We start from the raw sequence: 25,043 nt of genomic DNA on the forward strand, positions 1-25,043 counted from the left end.
TAATAAGAAGCTAGTCTTCGCTTGAAGTAGGGAAAGAGTTTTCTGTAATCATTTTGTCATTCTGTAGTTTACTCTCTTTTTTAGCAATTATGTTTTTATGCTGTTCTTATTGCTTGTTATGAAAATTTTTATGTACGAATACTATTCCACATATGTATGTTGATCATGTTCACATTTTTCTTTTTAAACAGAGATTATCACCTTTCCTATCTATCTTTAAGAACCAGTATTGGTCTGTGGACTTCTTTTTTGTGCATTGTTTTGGTTGCAACAGATGCAAGCAGCCTTGTGTGTTATATTACTCGATTTACAGAGGAGGCTTTTGCAGCTCTCATTTGTATCATATTCATCTATGAGGCTTTGGAGAAGCTCTTTCATTTAGGAGAAATATATGCATTTAATATGCACAACAACTTAGATGAACTGACCAGCTACTCGTAAGTGTTTCTGTTTCCCCCTAATTTTAAAATGTGTTTTTGCAGAGATGTCAAGAACCTAAGAAGATGGATTTTTTGCAGCGTGATACTCACTGTGTCTAGCTGCAACTACCCAGCTAGCCATGTGGTAGTTGGACATGTTTGTTTCAGATGATATTTTGGCAAAGCAGTCAATGGACATAAATATAGTTGATCAAATTCAGTCATTTTTGTTTGCTGAAATAACATTCAAGTGTGTGTATTTTTAGTCTTTTGTTTGAATCGGATAGGCCAGTTTAAATTTGATTATTTGGCAACTAACCTACCATGTATTTTAATCAGGCATTTATATTATATCTTAAATTCTTTAACTAAATTCTGGATGTATAGTAGGATATAGGATATATTTTTAAAATTTACATATTATTCATATTTTGTATTTTCATTAATATTTTTGAAGCTTGATAACTTTTACTAAAAGTTCTTTTTTTCAGTAGAATTTCAGTATACTTGTCTGCTGTTTATTGGAATGTTTTCTTTGTGATAAGAAAAGCATGAAATAGAAATATTTTAAAACTCTAGAGTAAAGTAGGATTTGAAAAGTAATGCATCATAGTTACAACAAAAAGGTTGGCAAATATGTTCAATTGAAGTAAAATAGGCTATTGAAATTAGATGCATCTAAGTAGATTCCTATATTTGCTGTCTTTAGCAGTCATGCTTGGTTTGGTGTAAATGTGGTACTGCATTTGATTAACTTACATGGAGAAATGTGGTTACCAAAAGACTAAAAAGGATATAGATTTTCTTTTTCTATAGGCCCCAAATACCTGTACTGTCCCCCTTCCTTCCATTCCTCTTCTCCTTCCTTCTTTCCCTGCTACCTTCCCTTGTACCCCGTCAACTTTGATGGACAGTGTAGGGAGGGATATGAAAATTCCTATAAGACTTGACCTATTTGAAAATATTAGTGACACTTTGATGTTAAATATATTATGTGCTATCTTCTTTGTCCTTAAATGCTTTAATTAAAAAAATTTTTTTTGTCTTTTCTCTTTCCCCGCCCTTTGCTCCTTTGACCTTTATGAAGCATGACTTTTAGAGTTAGTGTCAGCCAGTTAGAGCAATGTTTTTTTCTGGGAGACTAAGTAATAACATGTGAACAGCATTCATTCAGCTAACATTCTATGAGCACTTACAGGCACTGTGTTAGGGCTGTCGCCTAATTTATATTATAAATTTATAATTTGTAGCATTACTTTATTATTCACATCATAGCTCCTTAATGTATGAAGAAATTGAGGCTCCTGGAGGTTAAAACTTGCCTTAGGTCAAACAGCTAGTGAATGATAGTGCATGGACAGACTCCAAAGTCCATCTTCTTGCCTTTTCTCAAACAGTTTATAATATAATTGGGAATATTTAGGTTTTTTTATTTTTCCTTTTTTAAAATACACATTTAAAAGTTTCTTTGCTTATGTGTGTTTCTAGCTTTTTTAGGCTGTTGAAATATTTCTGGATATGAACTGAACTCTCTGACCTTGTGACTCTCCTAGTTCTGTCCTGATGAAAAACCATGTTTTATTTATTGCTTTAAGAATAAGTCTTAAGATCAATAAAGAGTGAGCATGAGTAGACAGCACTTGTCATAGTACAAAGAATTAATAGTGGTATAACTTACTGGGAGTCTGCACATGTGTTGGGGGTGGAGATAGCAGTAATTGCTATGAAGGTTGAATAGATAAGATTTAGTGGAGAGTAGTGTTGCTAAACATGGTGGTATCTTCTCAGATTTTTAACACTTTTACTGCCATGTGAGTTGTATTTAATTCAGGCTAGTTTTGAGCCAGGGGCCTCATGAAGCAAAATGTTGCAGTTGGTTTGTGAAAATCTTACTTGTTGCTGTTATTATTCTTACAGTTAATATTGATAATTTTATTCTAACATTGCATTTAACTCATGCACAGAAAACAATAAAAAATAACAAATTAGGAAGGATCATTTTGTTTTAAAACACCATGGCTCCAGGGAAAACTTTTTTTTTTTCCTAGTATGGCAGTCAATGTGTTAAAGAAAATAGTGCCCCCCAAAGTGTATATTTTACTAGTTTCATTAAGTAAACATTTAATTGATTTTTGTATTAGTTTTATTTTATTTCTGTAACCCAAACCTTGTTCCATTCTGTTGTTGTTTCTGATGTATTTCCACTTTCTAGTCTCCATGCTTTGCAACATGGTAAAAAGGGTGAGAATTTAAAAGCTCTACCACATTGTGTAATTGATTTGGTAAAATGTAAACATGAAATCCAGGATCCTTAAACATTTATCCTACTCTTAATTTCTCAGATGTGTGTGTACTGAACCTTCTAACCCTAGCAATGAAACTCTAGAGCTGTGGAATAAAGAGAATATAACAGCACACAATATTTCCTGGGGAAATCTCACTGTTTCTGTGAGTATATTACGAAATAAAGGGTTTTTTAAATATGTATTATTCTGATTCTTTTAGCTTTTTCTGATTAGACATACGTTTTTACTTTCTTTCTTTCTTTTTCTTTTTCTTTTTTTTTTTTGTTTTGAGACAGAGTTTCACTCTGTTGCCTGGGCTAGAATGCCATGGCATCAGCTGAGCTCACAGCAACCTCAAACTCCTGGGCTCAAGCAATCCTACTGCCTCAGCCACCCGAGTAGCTGGGACTACAGCATGCGCCACCATGTCTGGCTGATTTTTTTAATATATATATTTTTAGTTGTCCTGTTAATTTCTTTCTATTTTTTTGTAGAGATGGAGTCTTGCTCTTGCTCAGGCTGTTCTCGAACTCCTGACCTTGAGCGATCCTCCCACCTCGGCCTCCCAGAGTGCTAGGATTACAGGCGTGAGCCACCGCACCCGGCCCATACGTTTTTTTCTTGATCAGTGAATATATAGTATGTTTTCAGAATATAGTGGTGTTATTACCAAATAGTAGTTACCAATTTTTTATGTATCTTGCACTAGAAACTACAGGCTGAAAAGAATGAAACTAGTAAAAGAGATAAAGGTGGACTATATTTCACTTCCAAGACACAATTATTAAAAAGATGTGAATATACTTTGGTTTCAAATCCTAATTAGATTGATAAATTCAAAGGAAATGTTTATTGGATCTGTGGTTACATATTCCGGACATTATACAACATTTTGTGTCCTCTTGTCCTGCTTGCTTTTTATCAGGTCATATCCTCCATGGGCAGCTTATTTAGAGGATCATGAGTGCTGTGGTTATGTCCTGAATGTCTAAGTGAACCTTATCTAACTTGTAGAAACTAGTCTGACTCAAGCACTAAAGGAAGATAAAGGAAAAAGGACAAAAACATGATATGAGTATCTACTGTGTACTGAGTACTATTACAGATGCTTTGTATTCTATTGGGAAATATTATCCTAGCCCTAGAATATTCATCTGGGACACTTCCAAAGTTGGGAAGTAAAGTGATGCTGGAAGTCCAAGTTAAACTCAGATGCCTTGAGCTTGTCTGGTGCTTTTTAGTATATGTGCTGTTGAAGTGAGCACCCTGGTGCTTTTTATAATGTATAAGCAACTATAGGCCATTCCTTTCTCACTAAAGGTGACAGTTAGCCCCTAACTATATAATTTGAAGATACCTGAAATTTTATCCCACTGGTAATTTAAGGCTGTGTTGTCTAGTACAGTATCCATTAGCTACATGTGCCTATTTAAATTTAAATTAAATATGATTAATTAGAAGTTTAGTTTCTCAGTTAAGTAGCTACATATCAGCACTCAGTCAACTCACGTGACTGCTGGCTTCTGTATTGGATGGTAAAGATATATGACATTGCTATCACACAGTTTTATTGGACAGAGCTAATTTAAAGCAGCAAAAATCAGTAATCAGATCCATGCTTTACTATTTTATAATTTGAAAAGTCATTTTTTGTTATGTAAGAAGTATAGTTAATACATGTGTTCAAATAAAAGTGTTTTGTTAAAAACAATTTGTTTCATGATGCATAGGATATCTTGATATTATAGATGTAGGTCTTTTCAGAGTGTTTTCTTGATATCCAAAAGGGCCATGTGAGGGTTGCAGTTTTTGTTTTTTTTTCTTTTTTGTAGGTGTAGCTTTTATTTCCATCATCCATCAGTACATGGAAACTGAAAATAATGGAACATTTAACTATTTTTCTTTTGGTACACACCTGACTTATTTTGTTAAAATGAGCCTCATTAGAATATAAATTTAAAAAAGGACTTCAGTGGCATATGCCTTTCTTAATTTCTGATTGCCTTTCAGTTATTTTTCCTCCATAAAAGAAAATCAAGTCAATAGATTTGTATAATTGTATTATATTACGCTATATTATTGTAACTTGGCAAAATATTTCAGTGATTTGAGATACACATATTTTTCAGATTATAATATCTCTGAACTCACAGTATATTAATTAAAGGTGTACTATAATTTAGCAATGTTTTTTCTTTCTAAGTGAAACAAAATAATCGTGTGTCTTATAGTCAGTTGCATCTTACAGTCAATGAATTTTGTAAATAATTTATTAGATATTTAAGAATCCCCTTCATTCCTCTCTTTTTTTCTAGGAATGTAAAACATTTCATGGTGTGTTTGTAGGATCAGCTTGTGGACACCATGGCCCTTATATTCCAGATGTGCTCTTTTGGTGTGTCATCTTATTTTTCACAACATTTTTTCTGTCTTCATTCCTCAAGCAATTTAAGACCAAACGTTATTTTCCTACCAAGGTAACTGGGATCTAATTTTAGAATTCTGGTAATATTCATGTTTTAAATTTTTATTTCCCTATTTCGTAACAGTAATATATTATTTGAGGTTAATATTTTATGCCAAATAGTTATAAAGAAATTATTTATAGTTTAAAGTATTTATTACGTGTCAGAGCTCACAGTAGGAAGATAATGGTATCATGAGAGTTGGTAGATTAGTTGTGAAATGTTTTATCTTTTGGGAAAGAATTAGATATAAATGTATGTAATTGTTAACATTGTCACTAATGAAAAATGCCATTCATACTTTCTAGTGACATATTATCTGTGAAAGACATGAATTACTTAGAAAGGGGACACATAGTATTTCTGTGTTTATATTAACATAATCCCTTTAACACAGGTGCGATCAACAATCAGTGATTTTGCCGTATTTCTCACCATAGTAATAATGGTTTCAATTGACTACCTTGTAGGAGTTCCATCTCCTAAACTTCATGTTCCTGAAAAATTTGAGGTAAGGGTTAAAACAAGTGGCTATTTGTTGCTTGGGATTACAAAACAGATTTTTGTTAGTAGTTGCTTTGCAAAAATAGTTTCCTGAGGACCAATTCTGATTTAGTACTGACTCTGCCAAAGTCACTAGTTTGCAGGATCTCTAAAGCAGTTTAGGAGCTGATCTTGTAGGTAGATTGATTTCACCTTATACTAAGTATGTAACAACATATTGAAGTGACATTCTGGTTTGGTTAGCTATTCCTACATAACAAATTTCCTCAAAACGTGATGCCGTTGAAAACTCTTTATTTGTTTATAATTCTGTGGCAGTTGGGACTGGGCTTAGCTGGGTAGTGGTCTGGTTATGGGCTGCCATCATCTAGCGGCTTGATGGGGACAGTATGGTGTCATTCACATGTCTGGGGCCTTAGCTCAGATGGTTGGAATAACTTGAGATAGCTGCCTGGCCATCCCCCACCCCTCACCACCACATTGTATCTTATCCTTAAGAAAGCTTATGTAGACTTACATAACAGCATAATCATCTCAGGGTTCCAAGAGGGTTAAAGAAGAAACTGCAAGGTCTCTTGAGGTCGAGGCTTTGAAATCACACAGTGTCACTTTGGCCTTATTTTGTGGGTTAAAGTAAGTCATAAGGTCATCCCCTGTTCCAGGGGAAGGGAAATACCTCTAGATGGAAAGAATGAGTAAGTCACATGGCAAGGGATACACTGGTAGGGAAGGGAAGAGTCCCTGTGGCTGTCTTTGGAAATAATTCACTATACATTCCAAGATTTAATTCAGTTCTTTTCTATCCGTTAGCATTTCTTGGAATAGACCCAGGCTATGCTATGGAAATTGAGTGCAATGGAGGAAGGAAACTTTTTTTCTTTACTATTTTAAATTTTTTGACAGCCTACTGATCCAAACAGGGGCTGGATCATAAGCCCATTGGGAGATAATCCTTGGTGGACATTATTAATAGCTGCTATTCCTGCTCTGCTTTGTACCATTCTCATCTTTATGGATCAACAAATTACAGCTGTAATCATAAACAGAAAGGAGCACAAATTGAAGGTAATTTTAAAATTTTGCCTCACACATTGTGATTTCTTCAAGGTTTTGAGGTGTTTTCAAAATGATTAGTATATTAAAAAATGTAAGATTAAAATTAGTTTCTTCCCTCTTTATAATTAGTATAGAATTTTAACCTGAAAGAACTATGTAGACTTATACATACGCATGTTCATTTCACTTTTCAGAAAGGAGCTGGCTATCACCTTGATTTGCTCATGGTTGGTGTCATGTTGGGAGTTTGCTCTGTCATGGGACTTCCGTGGTTTGTGGCTGCAACAGTGTTGTCAATAAGTCATGTCAACAGCTTAAAAGTTGAATCTGAATGTTCTGCTCCAGGGGAACAACCCAAGTTTTTGGGAATTCGTGAACAGCGGGTTACAGGGCTAATGATTTTTATTCTAATGGGCCTCTCTGTGTTCATGACTTCAGTACTAAAGGTAAAGTCTTTTTATTGCATTGTTTTAAAGTCTTATTTATCATAACATTTATACTTAGTGGTATGAAAATGAAACATTAAAATATACTTAAAATAGCTAAAATTACTTTTGTTTTCTACAGTTTGCTTGGGAAATAATATTTGGTAATGTTTTGAGTATAGTAAGTTTCAGTAGTAAGTGTATTCATTTTAAAAATAATGTAAAAGGGTAATATTAAAGGCTACATAGCTTGGAAGGAGCTAGTTAAGATCTAAAAGGAGAATATACCCAGAGGATTTTGTAGGCATATTAGATGAAGTAATATTGAAAGATGGATGATAATTTATTTGACTAAAATGTAAAAATAATATGGCTGTTACTGAGCTCAATGTATTCTGCCTGATAGACTAAATGAAACAAAAGTAGTAAATGCTCATTAGAAACACAAATAAATCAGCTAATATTATAGTGAAGCATAAAATAAATTATTTATATTAAATACTTTTAATCATATCTGGTTTTTATATCACGCATCATGCTGAATCTAGTAGATTAAAAAAAATAACTAAGTATAGCAAATGTAGTTCAGTATCTAATCTGATATTTTCTGTTAATCATGAAAGAGCCCAACTCTGTTTTTCTCCTTGGTGTTTTAGTTGTGTTGTAAAAAAAAAATTAAGAGTCATATACCATTTCTAAATTAGAGTATAAATTTGGGGTGTGTATGTATAATATGTTTTAACTAAAAAAAAAATTGTAGTTAAATACTGAGTTCCTTGCACTTATTTCATGGACTTTCTACCAGCCTATTAAGTCGCCAAGTATTTGTTAAAGTACTTGCTCTGCTATTACGCATGAGGGAAACAATAATAAATAGAATACATTTATTGTCTACTTCTAAGAGCTTAAAGGTCTTTTTGGTGAAACAGGAAAATGGTCAATTACTTAGAAGTGCTTGGGGACAAGAGGAGAAATACTTAGTGCAATCTTATGGGGATGCAGTCACCCATTGATTAAAGTTGCTGTTTAGATTTTTAAAGAAATTTTAAAATTTCTAAGTATTAACTACATATAAGTAGAAAAATTCAAGTAGAATATGAAGAAAACTCTAAAATGAAAAGTTATTCCCATTTCCTTTCACTTTCCAAAAGCAACTTTCCAGAGGTAAACTCTTTAACCTCATTTTTTTAGTCTGTTCTGGCAGTTACCATCATTATAGTTCTGAATATTTTTATAATTTTATTTTTCAGTTTATTATGTTTAGACTGAATCTCTTTATCTAAAACAGTGGTTCTCAAAGTCACCATAGTCCAGAGACCTCTGGGAGTCCCTGACACCCTGTCAGGGGCTTGCCATATCCTCCTTTTCCCAGGTGCATACCTGTGTGTGGCTGGATTTTTTTCATATACTTCAGCCAGAACAGGACATTGCAGCAGACTGAATGCAGATGCAGATACGATAATTCAATAGTCTTCTGTTAAGCTGGCCACTAAAGAGTTTTAGAAAAATGTAAAACAATGCTCTTCTTTCACTTAATTGTATTTTGTTTTGAAAATTATAGTTTTTCATAAAAATGTATTTATGTTAACATATGGGTTTATTGTTATTTTAAAATAGCTGTTTTAAATTTCTTTTAATTTCTAATATGGTGAATATCAGTATATATAACTCACATAAACAAAAGTAGTTGGTTGGGGGTGGGGCAGTCCTTAGTACTTTTGAAAGGGGTCCTAAGACCAAAACATTTGAGAGCCTCTGATCTAAGGTTGTTTTTCCTGATGCTTATGTATTCTCCATCCTCACTCTCCTCCCTTCCATCTCCTACCTTTTGTTGGCTTTTACTTTTATTATTATTGTAGAGGTTAATAACATTTGCATTCTGTGCTGTTATTATAATTAAGCCTTCTGTGCTTCTTTTGTAAATTAAATTATAAAAAATGTAAGCCCTCTCAGAACACATAAACAATATTATTATATGATATAAATACTTGCTAAGGACTAAGCAGTGTGATCTGCCTATAGGGAGGCAGAAATATACCCTATTTTACTCCAACCCAAGCCTCAAGACCCAATAAGCTTTCTTAATATCTATTAACTTCCTTTACTGTAAAAAATTGTATGTGCAGGTTCCCCTTTTCTTGCATTCCTTTTTTGTATTGCTAAAGGAATTCTTTTTGTTTCCAAAATGTCTTTATTTACCCTAACATTTGATCTATAGTTGGATATACATTTCTAGGTTCAAAATAGCTTTCCTTTGGGTCAAAAGTCATCATTTTATTGTTTTCTAGAGGCTAATTTTCTAATGAGAAGTCTGATATCTATTTGGCTTTTGTACTTTTATAGAGACATTTTTTCTCCCCTTTCTGGAAGCTACCAAAATTTTCTTCCCTGTGGGTCAGTTTACTCTGGAAACTTGTGCCTTCAGCTGTGGGAATTTTATTCCATTGTGTACTTCCTGTATTGTTTCTGTTAGAAATTTCTTCAACTCAACTAAACAGATCTCAGACCTTCTGGATTTGTTCTTATGTACTTATCCCTTCTTTCCCTCACTATTAAACAAAATTTCTTCCACTTTCCATATTGTTACATTGATTTTTAGTCTTCTCAAAACTATTATTACAGAATTCTTTTTAATTATTTTGGCAATTATATCTTTAATTTACAGGAGCTTTTTTCATTCTGACTATTCCTTTGTCCTAGGATTCTGTAATTGCTTTTTGGATAAAATACTTTCTTTTAAGTTTCCTGAGGATATGGATTAGATTTTTACAATGTGTTTTCTTTTCTTAATGAATTATTATTTTTTCTTCCAGTGTCCTTAGAAAAGACATGTGAGGTTTGTTAGTAGAGGTATAGTGGATGTGGTTTTCCTCTGTAGTTCTTAAGTCTTTTTGCCTTACAGACCTCTTATCTGGATCAAAGTGCTGATTGTGGTTTTTGAGTAAATGAAATGGATAGAGCCTATTAATAGCCAGGCTTTCTTGTAGGATTGCCTAGGCATGGACCATGTGGGCAATCTGGGATTCTCATGATGGCCACAGCTAAGGACTTTATTTCAGAGGTGGATTTTAGTTACTGTGTTCAGTAAATGCTATTGTATGTATAATAGTCCCTGTAGGAGGTGGCAATAGTAATAATGATGGCTAGTGTTTTATGAGTGATCGATTTGTATCAGGTGTTTTTCTGAGTGTTTTATACATTTGAAGTCATTTAATATTCACAGCAATCTGATGTAGAAACTGAAGCACAGAAAGGTTAAGTTTTGATTAAAAAGTTAATTGGCTTTTGAAACCAAATAGTCTGACTGCAGTACCCATACCGTGCATAATCCCCTTTTAGAAAGGAACATATAGAAAATGAGCAATTTCTCAAGGAGGTTATTGTATATTAGCATTTTTCTTATGTGTAGAAATGTTAGATTGGTCTAATTCTCATGACTGAAGGATCTTTTAATTCTGTCCCTATAATTACTTATTGATATGTTTTTGTGTACCTATTACTCATAAATTCTAATTGTGATCATTTTTACTTACAGTTTATTCCAATGCCTGTTCTGTATGGTGTTTTCCTTTATATGGGAGTTTCCTCATTAAAAGGAATCCAGGCAAGTCTTAAATATTCAATGATTTTGTAGAAAAACTTAAAAATATTTTACATTTGCAAAAATTGTTTTTATGATGATAGTGATTTATTCTCAACTCTTTGATATTTTGGGGGCAGGTTAGTTTTCTAACCGGGGACTTCAAATCCACACTTACTGAGTGATTATTGCTTACTGCATATGTTTCCCCACAGAGCATGAGATCATGAACTGACATGATCCTGGTCCTTACCTGTTTTTAACTGAAGCTGTTGTAAGGCCCTATAACTCTGTAACTATCAACAAAGAGTAAATGGATGGTACGAGAGGGAGGATCAAAAGGATTGGAATGGGAAAAAAGTGCTATTTCTGGCATGTAGAATAGCAACTTTCAGTACTTAAAAAGAAAAGGTGGATATTACTTTTTTATAAAAAATAGTATCAGACCTACCATTAATATGGCGCTATATAGTTCATAAAGCCGAGACCGTGGTCCCCAAGCCCTCAGGCTGTGGACTGGTCCTGGTCTGTGGCATTATTAGGGACCTGACGCGGAGGACACCCCCTGTGGAAGAATTATCTTCCATGAAACTGGTCCCTGGTGCCAAAAAGGTTGGGGACCGCTGGCCTAGCACATAAATTATTTCATGAGCCTGAAAACACCGATTGGGAGAGAGGAAAGGAAGAAATCCTAATTTTGTAAATCAGGAAACAGAAATAGAGGGACGAATTGAAGTTTATTAGCTAAGTAAGCAATGAAGCCACGGTTAGAACCCAGTGATTTCAGTACTTTGTTTTGTTTTATTTATAATAGTTTCTGGAAAACAACCTAATAAAACTTTCTAAGATTTGTATGAATCAAATTTTAATATAAAACATTTAGATCATAAAGCACAGTTAACACCACATGCCCACCTCTTACCATGAAAAGCATGTTGTCTAAAGTTGTCAACTCATGGGCCAGCAGCTGGCAAGGGTTCTTCAAGACAGCGTCTTTATTTTGTCAACACTGTCCAGGATCTACTCTCCATTGCTCAAGAAAGTGTTTCATTATCTCACTTGACTTTTACAACAGTTTCGTGAGATGGATAAGGCTGATCTTACCCTCAATTTGTAAATGAGGAAATTAAAGCTCAAAGAGACCAAGAAATTTGCTCATAGTTTTATTTGCAATGAGTGAAGCATTATTTGGTAATTGTTACCTCAAGTTATTTGCTGGTGTTAGACTTACAAAGAACCTTAGAAGCAATTCAGGTTGTTGTCCTTTTATTGTACATATTATAAAACAAGGTCAAAGAGATTAAATGACTTGTATATTTTATATAGCAGATAAACTTATCTAAATACTTTAATCCCCCAAATTAATACATTTTTACTTGTTTTCTGGTAAAATTAATTGCTGTAGTTAAGTGATTGCCTTGATATTCTTTTTCCTATCCTTGGATCCAGAGATTCTTTGCTGAATCATTCTTCCATAGTATCAGAACATACCAAGGAATTTATAGTTTAAATTTGAATATACAAAACCCTAAAGTTGAGTAAAATTTCTTCATAATAGCAAAATGATATTTTGTTGAGAACTTTTTTCTTTTCTATTTTCTTTTTCATTTTATATAGTTTTTTGACCGTATTAAATTATTTGGAATGCCTGCTAAGCATCAGCCTGATTTGATATACCTCCGTTATGTGCCTCTCTGGAAGGTCCATATTTTCACAGTCATTCAGCTTACTTGTCTGGTTCTTTTGTGGGTGATAAAAGCTTCAGCTGCTGCAGTAGTTTTTCCCATGATGGTAAGTGTTTTCAGACTCACTTTGTCACCAATTAATAACATTTGTGTGTTTTTATACTAACTCTTTCATTAATATTTATAATTGACTTTGAGAAAAGGAATAGCCCATTTCAAGCACCTTAGGTGTTTGAAAATGTGGATTATCTGTTTCTAGGTATAAACCAGTTTTTTCCCAGTCTGAATTGTCTTGTCATTTTCTAAATTTTTGTTTTGTTTTTAGTCCTTAGGCTGTATAACTCTGTTTTGTATTTTTCAACAACTTTAGATTTTAGGATGTTCATGAAATAAACATAATAGTCTAATGTAAAAAGCAAAGCAACCAAAACAACATGATTCTTTAATGGAATATTTTAATATGTCTTTTTCAGAAATTGACAGATCTAGAAGTTAAAAGTAATGAAGCCTATAGATGACTTTAATAAGACAATCAATATAATTCATTAAATTATCATGGAATATTGCATTTTACAAAATGAGAATATTCATCCTTTTGTAAATACTGTATAGAAATTATTTATGTACATGGCCACAGAGAAAACCCAAAAAAAATTAAAAAGCCATAAAAATTTTGCAAGTAATACTCTCTGGTGACAATTAAATTACAAAAAAAAAATGTCAAGCTACTAAAATAATCTTAAGTATTTAGAAATTAAACAGTGTTGTAAATAATCCCTGGATAGAAAACTGAGTTAAAAAACCATATAGAGGTACTGAAAGGGAGAACTGTATTTATTTATTTTAGAGACAGGGTCTCTCTCTGTCCCCCAGGCTGGAGTGTAGTGGTGCAGTCGTAGCTCACTGTAACCTCAAATTGAAAGGGAGAACTCTATGACAATGTCTGTCTGAAACTTTGAGCCCAGCTAAAGTTATACTCAGAGGAAGATTTATAAACTTCATTGCCTTTATTACTCAAGAAGACTTAAATACAACAAAACTTTTTATTTGTAAAGATCAGTAATGGATAAACTCCTTCCAAACCTGAGTGAAGAGGAAATGAGAAAGTGAAATATATAAGATGAAGAAGGAGAAAAGAAATATAACTATAGATGTGGAAGAGATTCAAGGGGTTTTAAGAAAATATTGCATGTATAACAATAAATTTGAACATCTAGAGCAGGGGTGAGCAAACATTTTTCTGCAAAGGGCCAGATGGTAAATAATTTAGGCTTTTGTAGGCCACAAGAATATTATGTAGATACTTAAATAATAATAGAGAAAAACAGGTTTTCACAATTTCTTATTGATTACATTTTTAAAAATTGTACAGTTTTTTTAAAAAAATACAGGACTACTGATGAGAAGAATGAAATTGTTTTTTATTTGGGATAACATTTCACTTAATTGGGGTTCAAAGTCATTGTTCTCTTATCACCAGTTTAATTTCAAATGTTGGTCTAGAAAAATGATTTAGCTTATGGGCTATACAAAAAATAGATGGTGGACCAGATTTGACCCAGGAGCTGTGGTTTGCCAACCCCTGATCTAGAGGAGATAGATGATTTTCATACTGTGTCTACATTTCCAAAATTGACCCAAAGAGAAGTATAAAACCTGTGTATAGTCCAGTTGCATACAGGAGACTGGAAAAATGGTTAAATATCTATCCTTAAATGGTCAGATTGGTTAAAAGCTTAATCTTAAAGAAATAATTACATCTTCAATTATTCTATACCAAAGGAAAAGATGGAAATTTCTGCAGTGTTTCTCATGAAATACTAACAAGATCTTAATACCAAAGCCAAATTTAGTTGTACAAAAGATCTATGGAGCTGTTTTACTTATTAATGTAAGTGGAAAAATCTTAAAATGTTAGCAAATAAATGAATTTATCAGTATTTCTTAATGTCGTGATTAAATAGATAATGATACTTTAGCATCAAAGGAATTATTAACATATTTGTTGAAAATGTGATTGTATACCTATTAACCCAAGTGACTTGGGTTAAAAAATAAACAAAAAAAGACTGAGCCCTTAATAGAATTAATAAGAATTGTGTTAGGGTAGGGATATAAGAAAACATGAGAATTAGTAGATAGTCTCTAACTCAGTAATAATACTAAAAATGGGAACAAAATCTCATTCACAATAATGACCAAAAACTTAATTTCATTAAGAATGAAATTTAAAAGAAAGACCTATTTAAAGAAAAAGGCTTTATTTTATTTTTTCATTTTTTTAAGAGAAAGGCTTTATAATAGCATTTGTATTTATTAGTTTCCTGGGGCTTCTTTAACAAAGTACCACAAACTGGTTGGCTTAAAACAGAAATTTATCATCTCACCCTTCTGGAGACTGTGTGTGGAGGTGTGGGCAGGGCCGCGCTCCTTCTGCACCCTGTAGGGGAATCCTTGCCTCTTCCTAGCTTCTGGAGGTTTGCTGGCAATCTTTGCCATTCCTTGGTTTGTAGCAGTATAACTCAGGTCTGCCTTTGCCATCACGTGGTGTTCTCCTTGTGTGCTTCTGTGTCTTCACATGGCATGGCCCTTTTATAAGGGCACCAGTCATTTTGTATTAGGAGTACACCCTATTCCAGTAGACCTTATCTTAATTAATTACATCTGCAGCAACTCTGTTTCCAAATAAGGTCATATTCTGAGGTAGTGGCAGTTAGGACTTCAACTTATCTTTAATGGGGTACAAAATTCAACCCATAATTGTATTAAGGGTTGTAAAGTAAGATCTGAACAAATACCATGTTCCTTGTTACATAGTCTTACTATCATAAAAATTTCAGTTCTCTGAGAAATTGCATTTAAAGATAATATAATTCCAAGTATGAATTTTACTAGAGTTTTATTTGAGTGTATGTGTTGGAGTGGGGAACAGTGTCATCATGAACTGGATAAATAATTTCAGAGCTTATAGAGAAAAATAAATGCCAGTCCCACAACAACATGGATAGTAGAAATGTTCTGTATTTTTGGGGGGTGTGGATTACACTGATATATATACATTTGTCAAAATCATCAAACTGTACACATGCTATTTTTGTAGTTTACTATATGTAAATTATATATTCATTAAAAATAAAGACATAAATACCAGAGAATAACAAGATAAATGTTATTATAATTAAGAAGGATTCCTGGCTAGAGGTGGGGTTGAGAGACTTTGCCATCTATTTGACTTTTTCAGTGCTAATACCACACTGTTTTGAAACAAATATTTAAAAACTACCGGCAAGTTAGTGTAGCCAACACAATATGGAATTGGCATAGGAATAGACAAATAGATCAGAAAAATAAACTAATGAGTCCAGAAATTTTTCCAAATATGTTGGAATTTTGTCACTTGAATACCATAAGTAGATTATTTCATTAGAGATGATATTTTATTTCTATGGAAAAATTTAGTATATAGTGTTGAAGATTTAACTGTATACTAGAATGTTATACTCCCTAATACTATTTTCAGAATGAAATCGTAAATGAATTCACGATTTACATGGTAAAATAAGTTGTAGTGGAAAATTTATGAATATTTGTATAATCCAGTGATTGGGGATAACTTTTCAAAGAAGATAGGAAAACCAAACTATAAAAGAAAGATATTTGACCACGTGATAAATGTTTTTTATATGTTCAGAAAGTATCGAAAACAGAGTGAAATCAGATTGTGAACCTGGGAGAAAATATTTGTTACACATAAGGCAGATGAAGGGTTGTGTCCAAACCACACAGGACTCTTATGAGTTCATAAACAAAAGTCATAAAAACCAATAGGAGAAAACAGGCAAAGAGTAGAAAATAACAAGTAACAGAAGAGGAAATCCGGATGGCCAATCAGCATTTGAAAACATGTTCATCCTCAGTAGCAGTTGAAGAAAAGCAAATTAAGTAATATGTCTTCTCTCATATGATTGAAAAGTTAAAATCTAATGCTGGGAATAGGTACTTTAATGCACTGCTTAAGATATTTTAAAAATTATATATACTTATATATAATTTAAAATTAAAAAATTAATCTTTTTTACTTTGATATTCAGCATACTTAACCTGCTTTATAATTTTATACAGAGTGCAAGGGATTTATTCAAGAGAAGATTAATAGCATGATAACTTTGTATCTTTTTAAAAAAGATAAATAGGTGACTGAGTTCCTTTGAAATAAGATGTTGTATGAATAATTTTTAAGCAAAATATATGAAGCATTTTTCATTACTTATAAGATTTAATAAATACCTTTTTCCTCTTTAAGTGCTATAATTTACAGTATATACTACTTAATATTTCCTCCCCACTTCTTTAAGGTTCTTGCATTGGTTTTTGTACGCAAGGTCATGGACTTGTGTTTCACAAAGAGAGAACTTAGTTGGCTTGATGATCTCATGCCAGAAAGTAAGAAAAAGAAAGAAGATGACAAAAAGAAAAAAGAGAAAGAGGTAAAAAGATAAGACTTTTAAATTTACAACATTCCCTTGTTTAATATTTTGTATCATATAGCAGGTACCATATAATCATTTTATATAAATTAACTGCTTTCATCTTCATAAGAACCTTATAAAGTGAAGTAGGTACTGTTATTGGTCCTCATTTTACAAATAAGGAAACTGAGGCAGGAAACGGTTAGGTAACTTGTTCCAAACATAGACTGTTTGCTATTTTACCATCTCGCTCCTCCATATCCCTAACACAAGAATACTTTTTAAAAATTACAATATCATGTGTGTATGTAATCAACAATCCGAAGAATTAGAGCTTTTAACAATATTAAAATATGGATAACACAAAATAATTCTACATCAGTCTATCATTTGATTTAACCTTAATACATTAAGTACATTAATTTTAGTATATATTTAAATTTTAATGGCATTTTAATAATCTGGCTTACATAATGACAAAAGGGACTTTTAAGTAAATACCTTTTCCTAAAAAAGTATAATAAAGCTGTAATCTTTATATAAAGTCTTATGTGCCACCATTAGTTTGTATGTTGAGATTTAATTTTATTGATTAATTGATTGATTGAGATGGGGTCTTGATATATCATCGCCTAGGCTGGTCTCAAACTCTTGGGCTCAAGTCATCCTTCTACCTCAGCTTTCTGAGTAGCTGGGATTATGGGCACAAACCACCATGCCCAGCCTATATTGAGATTTAAACATGAGTACTTTATTTTGAATTTGATTTTTGTTTTGGTTTTTAATAACCAACTTTGTACTATCACTTAATAAGAAGGACAGGTACAGACATTAGATAGCATAGATGGTTTTGTTGATTGTAGTGCCTTGCTTGATTTTTCCATTCAGAATATTTTTTGAAAATCAAAGATAAAAAGAAAGGTAGATATTGTTAAATGTTATGGTCTTGTGTAGATAGTGATAAAACATTACTGGTTTTATGTTTACTTTCAACAAAAATTATAACTCTCTAATTAGATACTAATTAGAATATTAATTTGAATTGAGCCTACAAAATTTTAAAATTAAGATTTTTTTCTTCAAAGTTATATAAGTAAATATGTATGAGCTCTTAGTGATTTTTCAAATAAGATATAATTTATTTGTAAAATACTTGGTCAAATTGTCTATTACTTACTGTATCAGAATAATGTTTACTGATACCTAACAAAAAACAAAAGTAAAAGTGGCTTTTAAATATAAGAGTTTATTCTTTCATTTAAAAATACTCCTGAAAGCAGGTGATCTAGTGTTGTGGCTCCACAAAGCTACCAGGGACTCCTTGTTACTTTTTTCCTGTCCTCAGCATATATTTCCATCCTTAAGCTCACTTCATGGCGTCAGAATGGCTGCCACACTCAGCTGTCATGTCCTTAGAGACAGCAGGGAGAAGAAAAGGAGGGAAGGCAAAATGGGCTTTACCCCATTGTTGTGTTTTAAGGAGTTTTTCTGGAATGTCATCTAATAAGTTCTGCTTGCACCATGTGTCGCCACTGTGTTGCTAGGAATGCTGGGAAATTTAGTTTAGGGTGTGTTTTTTGGTTTGTTAAATCTGGGCACACTGCCATCTCCAAATAGTTGGATTTCTTTTAGTAAGGAAGAAAAGTATGAATTCTCTTGCAGTCTCTCCTGTACCACCATATGTACTCCCCCTCCCCATTTTTGGGGGGAGAGAAAGAGTCTTGCTCTGTCACCCCAGCTAGATTGCAATGCGTCATCATAGCTCACTGCAACCTCAAACTCCTGGGCTCCAGTGATCCTCCTGGCTCAGCCTACCAGAGTGCTAAGATTATAGATATGAGCTACCACCCACATTATTAACATATTATAATTTTGTTCTGTGTCCATTGTCCAAGTGGTTCTCAATCTGCAGTGACTCTGCCCCCAAAGGGACAGTTTTCAATGTCTTGAGATATTTTGGTTTATCATAACTGGAGGGCTGCTACTGGCATTCAGTGGGTAGAATCCTGGCATGCTGTGAAATACCTAAATACATTGGACTTCCCCCTGCAACAAAGATTTATTAGCCTCTAAATATCAATATTGCTGATGTTAAGAAATCCTGCCTTATCTAAATGAGGATTTACTCATATGATATTGTGATGAGAGACATGAGATTTCACAAAATTTTATCTCTTATTATATACCTACATAATAATTGATAATCAGAATTTATGTAGTTGCTTTTTTATAGTATTAATGATTTGCTTATAGAAATGAAAGTTATACCATTTTAAAATTAATAAGTGGTTGTTTTCATTTTATGTTACAAGTATGCGTTCATAATTGTAAAATGAACTTTTTAGTCATGGCAGATACATTTAAATAATGTCAGTTTGGGTTTCTAAGTCTTTAAGATGTTATATGTTAACTGATCTTTCTGGAAATATTTTGGGAAAAGTAATCTCTTCACATATGTGCTCTAAAGGAAGCTGAACGAATGCTTCAGGATGATGATGATACTGTGCACCTTCCTTTTGAAGGAGGAAGTCTCTTGCAAATTCCAGTCAAGGCTCTAAAGTATAGGTGAGATACAAGTTTATTTTGTAAAATGTATTTTATATACATGTCATGTGCATGAATAGCCATATAATGCTTCTTTAAAGTAGTGATTTCTATTTTTAAAAAGATGATAAAATCTACATCTGGTGTATCAACTAAAGGAGGGCTTCATGCAGTTTGAAAAGGAAGTCCCTCACTCATTTCCCACCCAGGTTATAGGCGGGAATGAACAAAAAGCTGGGCTTGGACCAGAGCCTTAAACAAACTTCCATGCCAAGCCAGTAAGATTTATTTGTCTTCCATCACTCCATCTGCCTTAATAAAGTTTTATATATATCTATATCTATATATGTGTGTGCGTGTGTGTGTGTGTGTGTGTGTGTGTGTGTATAAAACCACTTGCCAGTGTTCACTATTACCTGTCTTTTTGATAAAAGCCATTTAAACGGGGGTGAGATGATATCTCTTGTAGTTTTGATTTGCATTTCTTTGTGTGTGTGTGTGTGTGTGTGTGTGTGTGTGTGTGTGTATACACGCACGCATATATACCCATATACATACACACACACACATATATACATGCATACATATATCTTTTATTTTTAATTCTTATGAGTGCATAATGGTTGTATATCTTTATAGGGTACATGTGATGATTTGATACAGGCATACAATCTGAATTAATCAAATCAGGGTAATTGGGGTATCCATCATGTTAGGCATTTAATATTTTTTTATGTTATGAACATTCCAATTTCACTCTTTTATTCAGTTTAAAGTATAACCTAACTTCTTGTTTATAGTCACTGTGTTGTGTTATCAAATATTGTATATTCTATCTAACTATCTATATTTTTGCACCCATTAACCATCCTCACTTTATTCCCCACTCCCCGATACCCTTCCCAGCTTCTGGTAACCATCATTTTACTCTCTGTCTCCATGAGATCAATTGTTTTTTAACATTTAGCTTCTACATATGAGTGAGAACAAAGGAGATTTGTTTTTCTGTGCTTGGCTTATTTCACTTAACATAATGTTCTCTACCTCCATCCAGTTGTTACAAGTGGCAGATTTCACTCTTTTTTGTGGCTACATAGTATTCTATTGTGTATATGTACCACAATTTCTTTATCCATGCATCTGGTGATGGACACTTAGGTTGATTCCAAATCTTGGCTATTGTGAATAAAGCTGCAGTAAATATGGGAGTGCAGTTATCTTTTCAATATACTGAATTCCTGTCCTCTGGATATATACCTGGGTTTGTTGGTAATACTATTTTTAGTTTTTTGAGGAACTTCCATACTGTTTACCATAGTGGTTGCACTAATTTACATTACCACCAACAGTTACGAGTATTCCCCTTTGTCCACATCCTTGCCAGTGTTCATTATTGCCTTTTTGAAAAAGCCATTTTAACTGGGGTAAGATGATATCTCATTGTAGTTTTGATTTGCATTTCTCTGATGACTAATGATGAGCATTTTTTCATGGACCTATTGGCCATTTATATGTCTTCTTTTGAGAAATGGCTGTTAAGATCTTTTGCCCATTTTTTAATCAGATTATTTTTTTCCTATTGAGTTGTTGGAGCTCTTTATATATTCTAGTTATTAATCAGTTGTCAGATGAGTACTTTGCAAATATTTCCTCCCTTTCTGTGGATTATCTCTTTGTTGATTATTTCCTTTGCTTTGCAGAAGCTTTTTTGTTTGATCTGATCCCATTTGTCCAATTTTGTTTTGGTTGCCTATGCAAGAAGTCACTGCCCAGGCCAATGTCCTGAAGTGTTTCCCCAGTGTTTTCTTTTAGTAGTTTAATAGTTTTAGGTCTTAGATTTAAATCTTTAATCCACTTTAATTTTATTTTTGTACATGGCGAGAGATAAGAGTCTAATTTTATTCTTCTGCATATGGATTTCCTGTTTTCCCAGCACTATTTATTGAAGAGACTGTCCCTTACCCACTATATGTTCTTGGCACCTTTGTCAAAGATAAGTTCACTATATATGGATATATATCTATATAGTGGATTTACATCTGGGTTCTCTATTCTGTTCCATTGGTCTATGTCTGTGTAAAGTTTAAAATCAGTACATGAGTCTAAAAATAATATCCATCCTCTCAGTAGTATAGCTCTTTCCCTTTTGCCCTTCATTAGGGCTTGGGTCAATGTGTGATGGAAAATAAACATTTTCAGTAATCCATATCAGTATCCAATCAGATATCAGTAATCTATTTTCTGATAGCCTTCTAATATGTAATTATGTTTAGAGACCCTAAAATTCTCCTAGTTTCCAAAGGTGTGATTTGACCATTGGCAGTGAGGGCTTACATTAATGGAAAAATTATTAATAAGTTTCATGTATAATTTATCACATAATTTTGGTGATATACATTTAAATTTAAGAACTAAAGATATAGAGGGAAATGCAAACCTTTTTTGTAGCTTTAAGAGTTTAATAATCGGCCGGGCGCGGTAGCTCACGCCTGTAATCCTAGCACTCTGGGAGGCTGAGGCGGGCGGATCATTTGAGCTCAGGAGTTCGAGGCCAGCCTGAGCAAGAGCGAGACCCCGTCTCTACTAAAAAATGGAGGGAAATTATATGGACAGCTAAAAATATATATCAAAAAAAAAATTAGCTGGGCATGGTGTCTCATGCCTGTAGTCCCAGCTACTGGGGAGACTGAGGCAGAAGGATTGCTTGAGCCCAGGAGTTTGAGGTTGCTGTGAGCTAGGCTGACTCCACGGCACTCTAGCCCGGGCAACAGAGTGACACACTGTCTCAAAAAAAAAAAAAAAAGAGTTTAATAATCTATATTTATATATAGACTTGATTCCTATTTCTATATATGTTTCATTTCTGATTAGCTATTTAGAGTAGAGAAATAGGTTTTAGAATGTATATAGGTCCCTTTCCTGACTAGTTGATGGAAAATGTTTGTTGGTATTTAATTAACTTTTTTCAACTTTTAAAAAATTTTTAAACTATTCTTTATAGTTTTTACAGAGGTCACATTTGGACTTGAACATGTTGACTAGTTGTGATAAATGAATTAATCCTAATTTTCCTCTACACTTTTGCTAGTAATTTTTGTTGTTGGTATTATTTTGTATCATGTTTCATGATTTTCCCTCAAATTTTTATATACTTTAAATGCCAAGTATAGACTCTTAATATATGTAGCTGTATAGTGCTTTGCTTTGCTAGGTTCTATAAATGTTTGTTAAATGAATTAATACATTAGCTTCCTTGATGTACTTTTTTAAAAAAAGTATAGAAACTGCCATGATTATTAGTAACTATCACCAATTTGCTGAGAGTACTTGCCACTTAATTTCTCTCTCTTTTTTTTCCCCCCCGGGGGTTGAGAGGGGAATGTGGCCTTCAGGAAATCAGAAAGTACATGTCCCCTTTGCCACTTAATTTCTATCCTGCTTTATCACTTTCTTAGTGTAATTACACATGGACCTTGACAAATTTAAGTGAAGTCTATATTGTCTGATATTTAACGAAAAGAATGGCTATCTATCTCTAGTTTTCCTTTTGTCTTTTAAGTGCTTGACATGAGCCATGATTAATGCTTCTATGCTTAAAATTTTAACATCAAGAATGCCAGGAAGTGGTTAACTTGCTGTTTGCAAGAATTTTATATCTTAAATAGCTTCAGATTACTTGCCATGAAGATCAAATGAGATAATATATGAAAGTATTCGGAAACTATAAAGTCCTGTAAAATATGAAAATAATTTGTATAATTTATATAAGGCAGAGTTTTTCCCATCTAGCTTTATTTTGGGGGAAAACAAAATAAATACCTTCTTCAAAAAAGTGGTTAATTTCTACTAATGGAAAAGCTGTCCTTTGAGGAGTATGTTTAGAAGCTAGAAAGTTTTTTAGGAATTCTTTTCTTCAGTTATTTGAAGTTGACAAACAAGTGAATAAAACTTTACTCAGAGTAGGCAGAGTTTCAAGTTGTATGACTCTGCCGTTATGAACTTGGGCATTCAAATTTTGGTTTTAAAAAATGGACTAGGTAAAGCAGCCATTCATAGAGACTTTTCAATGACCATGTCACACTTCTTTGTTGTCTTAAATTTTAAACAACATTCAGATTTTAAGTGTGAACAGAGCTAGGACTTTCTAAATGACTGTTGTGAAGTCAACCTAGCTGCCATCACAGTGTTAATTTAACATTATTTAATCATTGGTATTTATAGCTTATTTGCATGAATGTTTTTCTATTGGTGAAGGAAAAGGACTTGCAAATATATTGCTGTTAGCTTTATGATACTTTCATATTACTTGTGACTGACAAATTTGAGCCCAAAATTATTTATCGATATCATTATTGGATTTTGGGTCTTGATGTAATTTTTGTAATATTTCATAGAAACATAAAACGGTTACTTTTGTCCCTTATTGTAATAAATGGATAGTATTCTGTTATTTTGATTTTGGTAAATTTGATAAAATAACACTTCGATGCTAAATTTGTGAATGCCAGTTTAATTCGGTATTTATGAGGCTGTTTTGTGTTATTCATTGAAATATTTTCAGAGAGCTTCAGTTTCATTTTTAAAGTGTTACCTTTCTGAGCATTCTTCTTAATGATTTGTAAACGCTATTGTAGAACAAGATTTTTTTAATCATAATCTTAATTTTTTTTACATGTTTTGGATATTTATTTGATAAGGTTAAATTTGTGCCAATTATAAAAGTTTCTAACTGACTTGAACCTGTATTTTTTTATATTTATATGCACATTAATATATCCTATGGTATTTCAGTAGTATACTTATAGCCAAGATGATCAGAGGGCATCTTCATTCCTGCAATATTGCTGAAGCCCCAAATCAGATTTTGAAGCAGTTTTGTAAATAAGTCTTGCTAACTTAATCTAAAACCACTAGTTTTGATTATAGAGAAAGATATAATTCTCCAAAAGGTTTGATAGCAGAACTCCAAAATTCTGATAACATGGTAGACCTTTAAGTACATGGCAAGGGTTTTCTCAATTTTAAGTTGATGAAAGCAAATAATTATATAGATGATAAGAATGACAATATTAATGCTTTTGCAAGTACTGAATACTAACCAAAAAGTATATTTGTTCTTCAGTGTTGATCCCTCAGTTGTTAACATATCAGATGAAATGGCCAAAACTGCACAGTGGAAGGCACTTTCCATGAATACTGAGAATGCCAAAGTAACCAGATCTAACACGAGGTAGTTATAACTATTTATGCATTTTCTAATATAGCCAGTTTTTAATTTACTTATGGATAGCTATGCAGTAAAACCATTAAATGTAACTTAATTTTCCTACTTTATATTCTTTACTTAAAAAGCCAACCTTCTTTCCTTTTTCCCTTTCTTCTTCCCTTCGTCCTTTCATCCATCATTTTAATGTATGCTGGAATCAGATGTAGGTGATCATTATTTTTTGTTTTTTTAAAATGTATAGTTGCCTATTTCAAAAAAGAATTTGAGCTATGTTATAATAAAAATAAATTTCATATAGCAGTATGGAATAAATATGTAAAACAACAAAAACCATATAAAGAAATATAATTATTAGGGATTAAATAAATACTATAATTGAACACT

General features: G+C 32.8%; 1 protein-coding gene across 5 annotated transcripts in view; it reads left to right on the forward strand.

Moving 5' to 3' along the window:
- Positions 1-25,043, forward strand: part of SLC4A7 (solute carrier family 4 member 7) — a 112,765-nt gene that overhangs the window by 81,646 nt on the left and 6,076 nt on the right. For 2 of the 5 annotated variants that reach the window (XM_045537795.1, XM_045537767.1), the window contains 11 exons: positions 192-437; positions 2,762-2,867; positions 5,020-5,181; positions 5,567-5,680; positions 6,577-6,738; positions 6,924-7,175; positions 10,690-10,758; positions 12,352-12,525; positions 16,775-16,906; positions 19,356-19,453; positions 24,555-24,662. In XM_045537795.1, coding sequence (XP_045393751.1) covers positions 192-437; positions 2,762-2,867; positions 5,020-5,181; positions 5,567-5,680; positions 6,577-6,738; positions 6,924-7,175; positions 10,690-10,758; positions 12,352-12,525; positions 16,775-16,906; positions 19,356-19,453; positions 24,555-24,662 — 1,623 coding nt within the window. Of the gene's footprint in view, positions 1-191; positions 438-2,761; positions 2,868-3,629; positions 4,086-5,019; positions 5,182-5,566; positions 5,681-6,576; positions 6,739-6,923; positions 7,176-10,689; positions 10,759-12,351; positions 12,526-16,774; positions 16,907-19,355; positions 19,454-24,554; positions 24,663-25,043 lie in introns of those variants that run through there. The other 3 variants (XM_045537772.1, XM_045537779.1, XM_045537787.1) reach the window with 3 other exon arrangements.

This window comes from Lemur catta, chromosome 1, assembly GCF_020740605.2.
Source record: "Lemur catta isolate mLemCat1 chromosome 1, mLemCat1.pri, whole genome shotgun sequence".
NCBI lineage: Eukaryota > Metazoa > Chordata > Mammalia > Primates > Lemuridae > Lemur > Lemur catta.